Source organism: Ammospiza nelsoni, chromosome 4 (assembly GCF_027579445.1).
Source record: "Ammospiza nelsoni isolate bAmmNel1 chromosome 4, bAmmNel1.pri, whole genome shotgun sequence".
In the NCBI taxonomy this organism is placed as follows: Eukaryota; Metazoa; Chordata; class Aves; order Passeriformes; family Passerellidae; genus Ammospiza; species Ammospiza nelsoni.
Window position 1 is genome coordinate 69,520,228 of NC_080636.1, and position 11,651 is coordinate 69,531,878.

An 11,651-nucleotide genomic window follows, 5' to 3' on the forward strand; every position below is an offset into this window, starting at 1 on the left:
TAGAGAAAAATTAGAGAAGATGCGTGTTATACTGTCTTTTTAGAATTCTCTCTTTCTGCAAGTAGCTCTTGGAAATGTGTATTTCAAGAAAGTACAAATAACAACTCTCAAATATACTAAGCACTTAAAAATCCTCAAACCACATGCATCCTTCTTACATATATTATACCTTTAAATAGTATTTTCTAAAGTCTCACTGATTTATTATTCCATAATTCCTGGCATACCTAGATTAGCTTTAAGAGCTTCAAACAAAATCCTTCTTTGATGTCATTGTATTTACAAACCTCCCACAATCTCAGCATCAGAAAGTCTATTATTTTTAAATAAAAGGAATAGAGAAACTACCCAGTAAGTTGAAACAGCCTCCTTAATGGATCAGAAAAGTACAAGTTCTCATAACACTGGAATGCATGTGATTCTCTATCATTTGCCAGATAACATATGTTTTTTCTCTTCCTCTGCTCTTTCAGCGATTACTCTAAAGCCAATAAACATGAATTTTCTAATACACCATAAAAGAAAATAAATTTACTAAAAAGTTACTGACATGGCTGTTACTAATTCATGACAATGTTCTCTTCAATATGCAATTACAGGTACATAACTTGTTAGACTTTTCATAAGAATGCACGTGCACTGTAAGAGAATGACCATCCCACATTTATACACTACAAGCTACAGCACACTCTGGCAGTGGAAGCAAGTTTAACCTACAAGCCCCAAACATATACAGAATGTACTGTGCTATATAACTCAAAACAAACACCTTCATTAAGTTCAAAATTTGAGTTGAACTGACAGCTGTCACCATCACCAAACTGTTAAGCTTTGCAGAAGCCAGTAAGGGAAATACTCTTTTATGTAGGAGTCCATGGAGGATAAGAAAGAGAATGTGGTGTTTCCGTCTCATCTAGGTAAAAAACACCAGGCAAATTGATGCCAACATGATGTGCTGATTTCTCCTAATTCAGATAATGTTGCAGCCTGCTCAGAGACAGAAAGAGAAAGAAATAATATTACCTTTCAATACTCTACTTCAGCTAGAAGACAGGAAATCCTGACAAATCTGGCAATATAGTACTATAATTACGAGATATATTGTGCTAAAGAGAACCTTAACAATGAGTATTGAGAAGCATTGCAATCACCAAAAAGAGCTTGAAAATAAAATTTGTAACCAGAATTAAACCTCTGTTATCAAGGCAGGTCTATGACAAAGCTTTATTTCTTAATTCAGGATAAGTAAATGGCTCAGAAGAGAGACATTTTGTCACACGCCCTTACCCTTAGGCCACAGAGGTGCAGTTATCAAAGAGTTACACATCATCAGATGCTAAATCTACCTAAAATTGTCAAGCTCACACCAAAGAGTGCAGAAATAGGACATAATCACCACCATCACTCAACAGTCGATGGACATTTGTAATCACACTGGTCTTTGAGAAGGTACAATAAGAAAGACAGGAGAGCACCCAATGAGTTCTCACTCGTTCCTCCATCTTATTCCATTTCTGGGTCATGCTGAAGATCTTCAGGAAAATAGATTCTTATTATGCTGAAAGATCATCATAATAACTGATTAAGGCCAGTGGCCACTCAAAATTAACATGCAGTACCTCTACATGAAGAAACCAGGATGTTGATATATCTGCAAAAATCAAAGCATTACTAAAATGTCTGCAGACATCACAAGACACAAAGAGTGCTTCTGCTGCTTCCCTTTTAGTTACCGCAAATTGCCTTGATCTACAATTTATTTCTGGTTGTGTTCACTTTTACCTTCCTGTACCTTTTTTTTAGGCATGCCACCAGTAATGCTTAAATTTTAACAAAGGTGTGTCTATAACAACTGATAACAAACCAGAAGTTCAGTAACAAAAATAGGCCAAAGTTAAACAAATGCTGTTAATGACTTCGAAATTCTACTTAGGTCTTTCACTGCATACATCTGCTCTACTTTCTAAAGTCTGATAACCCACTATTTTCCCACTGATTTTCCCTTTTCTTCATTTAACATTCTCCCATTTGTGGGCTCAGATTTCTGATCTCACCCTGCATTATCTACCCTGAGGATGCGATATTTTATATGCAATATATTAATTAATGGCAATAAATTCCATTTATTTGTCAGGATTCAGCTTCTCCCTTACTGGTCAATCTGCACTGGAAGGTTGAGTCTTTTGTTCACAAGGAAAAGCCCAGACACATGCCCAGAACAAAGCAGTACTTCCGGAAGTGGTTGAAAAATATGTCTTTTAAGTAGATGGTTAATTCTTCTAATTGGTAAATTCCTACAGACTAGGAGGAACCACTAATACAGACTTACATGCAAGTTGATCCTTTTCACAGGACTAGCCCCTGTTATGGGCTACATCTGTGGAGAGTAGGGGGGAAATGGAGATAACTTGAATGATCACCGTAGGAGTTCAAGATTTCCCAGAAGGAAAGAAATCCCCCATTATCCACATGCAGTCAAGAACATATGGGAACAAGTTGTGCAGCTATTTAATGGCTGGGCAGAGGCACAGCAAAGCACTAAGGCAGAAGGCTCTAGACAAACAGTGTACGAGGCAGTGCTTTGTCACCAGCTGGTCCCCAAACAAAGGTTACTGATGAACATGACTACTTCAGTAATGCCCTCTGCTTGCAGAGGGAAAAGACTAGAGGGTTTAGAAGACTTCTAGGTATCATGATTGTGACTCAAATATAAAACAAATGTTCATCACCACCTCCCAGGCTGTGGAACAGAGGCAGATGTGACATGAGTAGCCTCCTTCAATATCTTGGTTTGTTTCCTATTCTCCAGGAGCAGCAATAACACTACCATGGTTACCTCCTTCTCATGCTAGCTCTGAAGTTCATGAGCCCACCTGGAGCTGACTCATACCACAGACCCTGAAAAACAGCTTTGGCCAAACCAAAAACTATTTTCTACATTTTCATCACTCACTCCAACTCCTGGAGCAACATAAACGAAGCTGCCTGCTTCATGCTCACAATCTTTGAGCAGAAGATTTCCTTTCCTGGGGGAAAAGGTACAAGGATTATTGTAGAAGGTGGACATGTTTAAAGTTTAAGCCCATTACACAATGTAGAATTAAACTTGGACATCACTACAATGATCCTGGATTAAGCTGCAAGTAGAACCAGCTTTCTCTCCTGGCAGGCCATAGCATACTCACCTGCTATTCTTCCTGTGCATGCCTCTCATGCCTCCTTCTCAATCATGTTTGGCTTTATTACTCCTGGTTCAATCATCACCAAGACATGACTATTTCTTTCTACTCTCTAAACAGGATTATGGCAGCATGGTGACACTTCCAAAATTCAGTGCACCGTGAGTGATATCCACGCCCATGACATCACAGTGCATGACAGGTGCAGCCCTAGAAAATCTGCGCTATTAATGCACCAAAACATAAAAAAAAAAAAAAGTAAAATCACAATTACAAGTTATTCGCTTTGAAACACTCAGGAACCCTTCGGGAGGCTTCTACCCGCTCCAATCAGAAGCAAACAGCCGCTGTCCGCCAGCCGGGCCGCGGTGCGGGGCTGCGGCAGCGCTCCCTGCGGCCCCGCCGCCTTTCAGCACCACGGACGCCCGCGGCGGGGCCGGGGCTGCCGCACGCCCCGCACCGCACCGCACCGGGACATCGCCAGCTCCTAAAATTATATCGTTATTCTTCTCCTGGGCTTTTCTGGGGCCAGCGGTGAACGATGTTCTGGGGTCTTTTTGGGGTTTGGGTTTTTTATCTTTTTTTTCCTCCATGGTGTTGAAAGAAAAAGAAAGGGCAGTGATGGGATTTTCTTTCTAGCTTGGGATACCAAATGAAAAGCTCTATAAGCTCAACCTGCCCAAGGTTTTATAGATTAAATTGTATTAGGGCTGTAAAAATTGTGCCCTTTTTGAGCTCCGAGTACAATTTGGAAAAAAGAGAAAAAATGATATAGAGAAGGAAACGCCTTTTGTTCCAATCAGCTATTGTTGGACTCAAAATATCACCAATGACTCCTGACTTCAAAAGAAAAAAAATAATTTAGTAGGCCACCCGAAGATAAAGACAGATTGAAGATAAAGACAACCTGAAGATAAAGACAGATTGATTTTTCATCAAATGTACTGAGGAAACACATTGCAGTTCTCCCTAGGTTTCCTCTTTAAGTAATGGTTTTTCCCAAATTCATGTAAGCTCTCCACAAACTCAGAAGCATTCACAGGCCCAACTGCTGTGAATTTTCTTCTGATGGAAAAGACTTTGTTCATTTCTAAGGTATACATTCTGCAATGCTTTCCCAAGCTAAAAGCAAAAGGGCTCTCTGTCAATTTTGGCTCTCCAAAGCCTCCCTTCAACTTCACCTGCACAGACTAAAAAGGGGTTTTTATGAACAAGTAGAACTTTTTTCTCTATTAGAACTAATCAGTTTCTTCAAAGGCAGGGTGAGTTGATTCACATCGTTATCAGAAAGCTCAGGAACCATCACAAAGACCCTGAAGTGTATGTTAACTGTGTGTTACACTGGCTGCCCTTCTCTCTGGCTCAGTTTGGGTCATGCTGCCTTCGGGACGGGTCCTACCGGCTCTCTGAACACCATCTCAAGTCCTCAGAAGTATCCCAGCTGGTTTAACTCCCTCTGAGGTTTAACCAGAGCTGACACTTGACTCCCTCTGAAGACCTGAGCTGTGCTCATTACCCACGCTGCAAGTGTTACGGGACAAGGAACGCGTTCCTCAGAACGCTTGTGTGACTGGCGGTACGAGGGCCGCGCTGATTAGCTGCGCTCCACCTGCCGCGCTCCCTGCTTCCCGCGGAAGTGCTGGAGCGCGGCGGCGGTGCCACGGAGCGCCGGCGTTCCAGGGCAGCGGCCCCAGAGGCCGGGCCGTGCCGGGCCGAGCGGGGCCGTGTGGGGCCGGGCCGTGCCGGGCCGAGCGGGGCCGTGCGGGGCTCACCTGGAGGAGGCGGCGGCCGCGCGCGGCGTGCTCGGGCATGCGCGCTCGGTACACGGCGCGCTCAAAGCGCGGCTCGTTGTCGTTGGCGTCCTCCACGCGCACGCTGAGGCGGCACGCGGCGGCGCGCGGCGGGACGCCGCCGTCCCGCGCCACCACGCGCAGCTCCAGCGCCGCCTGCCGCTCCCGGTCCAGGCGCGCGCGGGTGCTGACGGCGCCGCTCCGCGCGTCGATGCGCAGCAGGGCCAGGGCGGCCGCGTCGCCCTCCAGCGCGTACCGCACCTCGGCGTTGGGCGAGCCCGGCTCGTCGGCGTCCGAGGCGCTGAGGCGGAGCACGGCGGTGCCGGGGGAGGCGGCCTCCGAGACGGCGGCGCGGTAGTGGGGCTGCGGGAACGCGGGCGTCTCGTCGTTGAGGTCGGCGACGCGCAGCAGCAGCGGCTCCTCCGCGGAGAGCGGCGGCGTGCCGCCGTCCGTGGCCACCAGCCGCAGCTCGTACAGGTCGCGGCTCTCGCGGTCCAGCGGCCCCGCCACGCAGAGGAAGAAGACGCCGGCCCCGGCCGTCCGCAAGGCGAAGGCGCCGTCGCCGCCCAGCAGGGCCAGCACGATGCCGCCGCCGTCGCCCTCCGCGCCCTCCTCGTCGGCGTCCGAGACGGAGACTCGGGCCACGTAGTCGCCGGGCCGCGCCCCTTCGGAGACCCGCGGGCCGCCGGTCTCGGTGAGGTAGAGCAGACGAATGGAGGGCCGGTTGTCGTTCACGTCCAGCACGGCCACAGAGACGAGGACGCTGGAGACCTCGGGCTGGGCGCCTCCGTCCCGCGCCTCCACGACCAGGCGGTGCAGGGCCCGCTCCTCGCGGTCCAGCGGGCGGCGGAGGCGCAGGACGCCGCTGCGCTCCTCCACCGCGAAGTAGCCGTCGGGGTCGCTCTGCCGGCGATTGATGGCGTACCGCACCTCGCCGTTGGCACCCAGGTCGGGGTCGGTGGCCCGCAGGCGGCAGACGGCGGTGCCCGGCGGCGCGTCCTCCCGCAGCCGCGACCGGTACTCGCCGCGGCTGAAGGCGGGCGCGTTGTCGTTCTCGTCCAGCACCCGCACCGACACCCGCAGGCGGCCGCGTCGCCGCGGGCTGCCGCCGTCCCACGCCTCCACCACCAGCCGGTGGACGTCCGCCCGTTCGCGGTCCAGCCGCCGCAGCAGCACCAGCTCCAGCGGCTCCGGCCGCACATAGCGCAGCTGGAACAGCGGCGGCTCCCCCGCCGCGCCGCCCTCCTCCAGCAGCGCGTAGCCCTGCGTGCCGAAGCCGCCCGCGTCGGGGTCGCGGGCAGCCGGCAGGCGGAAAGCGGTGCCGGGCGGGCTGAGCTCGGAGATGTTGAGCTGCAGACTGTCCTTCGGGAAGCGCGGCGGGTGGTCGTTCACGTCGGTGACAGCGATCTCCACCTGCACCACCTCGCCGCGCAGCGTGGCCGCCGCGAAGCTGTAGCGCGCCCGCCGCTCCCGGTCCAGCCGCCGCGCCGTGCGGATGATGCCCGTCTCCGGCTGGACGTGAAAGTCCGCCAGCACCGCCGACTCGCCGCTCCCCTCCGACAGCAGGAAGCCCCCGGGAGGGTCTGAGCCCGGCGGCAGTCCCGCGCGGATGTCACCCACCAGCGTCTCGGCCGGCAGCCCCTCGTCCACTGCCAGGCTGAGGTTATACACCGGCGCCGCGCCGCCGCCCGCCGCGCACAGCCACAGCGGCAGCAGCAGCGCCAGCGCCCGTCCCGTCGGGGGAGCGCCGCCCTGCCCGGCCCGGCACCTGCCCGCCCGCAGCCGCCGCGCCATGCTTGGCCGCTAAGCCGGCATCGCGGGCAGCCCGCGCCCTGCTGCTCGCCACACGCAGGTGCCTCCGCCTCGCCGCCGCGGGAGCGACTCGGAACGCCGCCGCCGGGGATGGGAAGGACGAGCGTGTGCGAGGAGGCGGGAGAGCGGTCCCGCCACCGCCGCCCCGCGCAGTCCCCGCCCCGCCGCGCCCCCGCAGCCCTGGGGGCCGCCGCCCGCCCACCCACCCACCCACCCAGCGCCCGGGGGGGCGGCCGCGTTCCCCGCGCACGGACGTGTCGGGATGGGTCGGGATGGTGTGGCGCTGCTCCGGTGCCGGCCAGGATCCGGAGAAGCCTTCGCCGAAACTGATTACTCGGGGAATCAGCTGGCTTCCTGCTGGTGGGACAAAGCATGAGTAGCGCGCGGGCTGCCTCTAGATGCAGAGGCATGGCTCGTGAAGGACAGGAATTTAAATGAAACAGAAATCTGCGAGGATAAACGAGTTTGCACAATTCAGCAAGGATTTGTCTTGCCTTAATATTCTGGTCCTCATTTTCCATTAAAAGGCTTGCTTGTTATCCTTGCACTGGGTCAGTAAATAGCAACTCAGCATGGCAGGGAAGCATTTACCAGAAGTAAAGCTTTAAGTAGAAACTTCTATCAGTTTCAGCAAGACTGGAACTTCTTTACTTTACCACTATTCCTGACTCCAGTATCTATCTCAGAATGGTCTAAGAATAAGTGTTTTTCAATTACACCAAGAATACACAGTGTCATATAAATGCTAAGTACCAGCCATCCATCTATCCATGAAAGCCAAGTACAATACTTTAGTGGTTACTCGTCTCTTGCTGTTCCCACTGATACTTTACAAACTTAACTTTAGCTTTCAGGCAAGATTTAACAGCTGTTTAGAGAAAAGTAAATTCATACCAGGACAGACAAGTAAAATCAGGGCAAAGACAGTAAGTAGCAGGAGTTACTGTAGCTTAGTCCTCTTCTATGAAGGGGCACTTGACAGGGCAGCTGTTCTACTATTTGCCTCTTTTCCAAGTCATGGAAGAACTACCCAAGTGCACTGCCAGAGCACTCTAAGGAGGGAGCAAACTCACTGCAAGTGAGGAGAAGATGAAGAGCATTTTTTCCCAACATTTTTGAAACCTACATAATACCACATATCTGGGTTAAGAGAGAGAACTAGGTTCTAAAGAAAGTTTAGAAGTCCTACTCCATATGTGTAGTTGCATGGACAGGAGGGGGAACACATGAGATCACATCCACTGTATCTGACTTGCCTCCTTACACAGAGAAACGGTTCAGAGCAAAGCTTAGGTCTTGTCAGATCTTCTTAGGCACATTCTGAGAAAGTCTCTGTATATTTATACACTGTGATAATTACAAGCATAGAAGCAAGAAGGAAATGCAGAGACCCTTGCCAGCTTAGTTCATATTCATTGAGAAAACACATGGATCCTCCCCAAGTCACAGATGTTCAATATGAAAATGCCTGAATTCCACTGAATCACAGCAAGTTTGGAAAAACGGCCATGTCCCTTGCAGCCCATACTGTCACTAAGAAAACATGTGAATCATGTTCAGTCAGGCACATTCACCAAAAAACTAAACAAAACCTGCTGTTGACACGGTCAGGCAGTGCCCAAAGAGCAAAATTCTGTCTTCAGATACAGCATGCATAAAGATAGCAGGGGAAAAATGAGACTGACGTAGTTATCTGTGGTTCTGGCAGCATCCATGTATTTTGTGAATCTAGGACACTTTAACAGTTTTATATGAAGTAAAGTCATATGAAAGCACTGCCCAACTACAGCATGTTTCCAGAACTACTACCTCTTTGGGACACTATAGATGTTTTGCCTACTGTGAGCATGAGCTTTACCTCTTAAGTGTTCCTCTACCCTCTTTGCATTTCTGCCTTCTCTAAGTCTATTCTTTCTTCCGTTCTTTTCTTAAACATTTTTCTTCCTCTCTTTTGCCATGTTCATGACCTCATTCTTTTCTTCCACAAATCACAAACAGAAGTTTCTAAATCTTAAGGAGATGTTTGCCATCTCCTGGATATATTTAGCTGCCCCTGCTGTTCCCCATCTTCTCAGTGACAGGCTGACCTACACAAAAAAGAGAACTGACAGTTCTAAGACATGATGGGAAGCTGCAACAATGACATTATCCCAGGGGAAGCAGGGTGTCAAAGTTCTAGTGCACTAGCCACCTCTGACATGCTCAATAGATCACTCTCATAGTGAAGACACTTGTCAGCTCCTCAGATCTACGAAGTATTCCACTGTAAAAGTTGAGCAGGAGGAGATGCATATTATTTGAAGATGAGTTGGTTAGAGTACACAAAATGCCAAAGCATTTCAGTTTAGAAGGGATTGCCTGTTGGTGAGCCAGCCTGCTCAGTTAGATAGAAGAAAGTTACTTCTCCTGCTCCTACTTCTCCATCCCATTCCTGGAGGTGGCCACCTCTGACTTTGTAGGCAGGTGAACAGCACAGGAATCCACTTTCAAGCCACAGAAGTTTTGAACTCCGTGTCTTCAGGCAACCCTACATGAGCATCCCTCTAATCCAGTATGCAAGGCAGTGAACTCTGGTGCTCCCAAGCAGCTCCACATGCCAAATTCAGCTGTCCTGTGGCAGGGACCCAACCTCCAGGAAAGGAGCAAGGAAGGAAGCTGGAAGGTGATAGCTGTATCAGCTGCTCAAATTAAATCAGCTCATATTTGCAAATCACAATTTACTATAGCTTAATCCTCCTTGGATTAATTGGAAATTCTTTTTCTTTCAAGGAGAATTAAACTATAGCAAACCAAAGTCGGGTATGACACTAGAGTGCAAAAGATCACTGAAACATAGATAGTGTTGCTACAGCCACGAAGGTCTATCAGTAACAGAGTTAATTCTGCCTACAAACATTGCCTCACCCACACAACAGCTGTGGCAGCTGAAGGTGTGACTCTCCCATGCTGAAGACGTGGCTGAGGTGGTAAAGCAGGATGACCACTTCCTTTCCTGCCACTCGCTGGCTCACTGCAAACCATCTTCAGCAGCAGCAGGAGTTTAAGCCAAGGCACCTGACTCGGGCTGACGCAGGGCGGGAGCGCTGCAGGATCCATTCCAGCGCTCATTAGATGGGCGGCAGCAGCCAGCTGAGGGCAGAGCGTGGCTGAACTGCTCCAGACAGAGCTGAAGCAAATAAAATAAAACCTGAAAAATTTTCCATGAAGTTATTTCCTGCTGTTTGAAAACAGCATGGTCTCAGCTGCTTGTTACTGCCTTTCAGCCAGTGGGCACCATGCTTCCATTTCTGCCTACCAGGTGGTGTTCCCTGATCCTCTGTGGGTTTAGTTTAAGGACAGAGATCAGTTTAAGCATTGCTGAAACAGTGATTTCCATTAACCCCAGTGATTTTTTTTTTCCTATGTTGGGTTACAGAACGCCCATATAAATCAGCTTTCTGGCAAAATGGTGGTGTGGGGAAGCAACTTCAACTATTGCAGCTGGATCTAAGAAAGGATGTTTGTCTCCAGCCTCACTGGCTGGGGTCACTATGGATATTCAGCCTCTAATATGTGATATATGGAGAAAGCATTAACTTTGCAGAGCATCAGGTGTTTCATTATTTATAGTTCCCCAGGCACACATATATTGATTTCAGCAACACCTCCTTGAAGGAGTGTCAGCTGCACAAAAGATTTTCTGGTGACCACATGGAGGCTGGTCACTGTTACTATAATAAAAAGCTATGTAGGCTCTGCTCTTCTTATAAATGCAGAGAAATGTAATTAAGATTATTTTTTTTCTGGTAGCCATCATTTAACTCTTACTCACACGCTAATTTGCTGAACTCCTTTTGCTGTGAAATAATAGATGCTTTGCCTTCTCTGTGGAAAAATCGTGTAGTTGCCAGAATCTGATTGAAAATAATATACCTGAGTTGGTCTTCAAAAGTAGGACAGACTTTATACAGATAGTAGTAGTAGGGTGTTTCAGTTTCATTCCAGATATACCACAATGCCTTCACTCCACCTGTAGAGCATGTTGCTGCTGCCTTCTGTGGGCAATTACTTCAGAATTTGTCACTCAGATATAACCATTTAAGGTAGGATTACTGAGATCAATATTTTCACATTAACTTTATTTCTAGTCCACTTATCTCATATGCTGTCAACTAGACTTAATCGTCTGTCCCAATTTTGTGTTTCCATTTTATGGATCTTCATTAATCTCTTTGCTGTCAATCCCATTCTGTTTCTACACACCTTCCCAGCTGCAAATCCAATCACTTTTCAAGATGATTGCTCAAATATACTTAGATTTGCCTGAAAAGATTGGTTTTGTCCTACACGTTAAATTTATCCCATTATCCACTACAGGATGAGGACATTTCTTGTTATGCACAATATATAACTGATCCTTTATTATGAGCAAAGTTTACAGGAAATATCAAATATTTATTAATTCATTTATTAATTAATTTAATTTTGTTAATATTTTAAAATATTAACATAATTAATTTAATTGTACTAGGTAGGTGTTCATTCAGATTTTGACATCCTAACTAATTTTATATCTATACCTATATTTAGTTTATAAACTTGGTCACTGATTTAATTAATCTAGCAATGAGATTTTATCCAAAAGTAAAAGACCCCATATTTGATAGCTGTTCACTGCCTCGTTTGTTATTAACATGATATGGGGTTATCTTTAAAACAGAAAAAAAAGGCTTATTTCTTTAGCTGCCTGTTATTCCAACAAGCTGATGCAGATTTGAAGAAATCTCTTTAGGATGACAAAGGGTTCACCCTTACAGGCCAGGAATAAACACGCAAGAGCTTCCCACTACATGGGTTGCAATCCACATAAAGCTGCCCTTTGCCATCTGCT

General features: G+C 48.2%; 1 protein-coding gene across 1 annotated transcript in view; it reads right to left on the reverse strand.

The window, feature by feature from the left end:
• Nucleotides 1–6,763, reverse strand: part of DCHS2 (dachsous cadherin-related 2) — a 104,778-nt gene extending 98,015 nt beyond the window's left edge. Inside the window, exon 1 of the mRNA XM_059471223.1 lies at nucleotides 4,952–6,763. Within this exon, the coding sequence (XP_059327206.1) occupies nucleotides 4,952–6,763 (1,812 nt within the window). The remainder of the gene's footprint in view (nucleotides 1–4,951) is intronic.
• Between the last annotated feature and the right edge of the window lie 4,888 nt (nucleotides 6,764–11,651).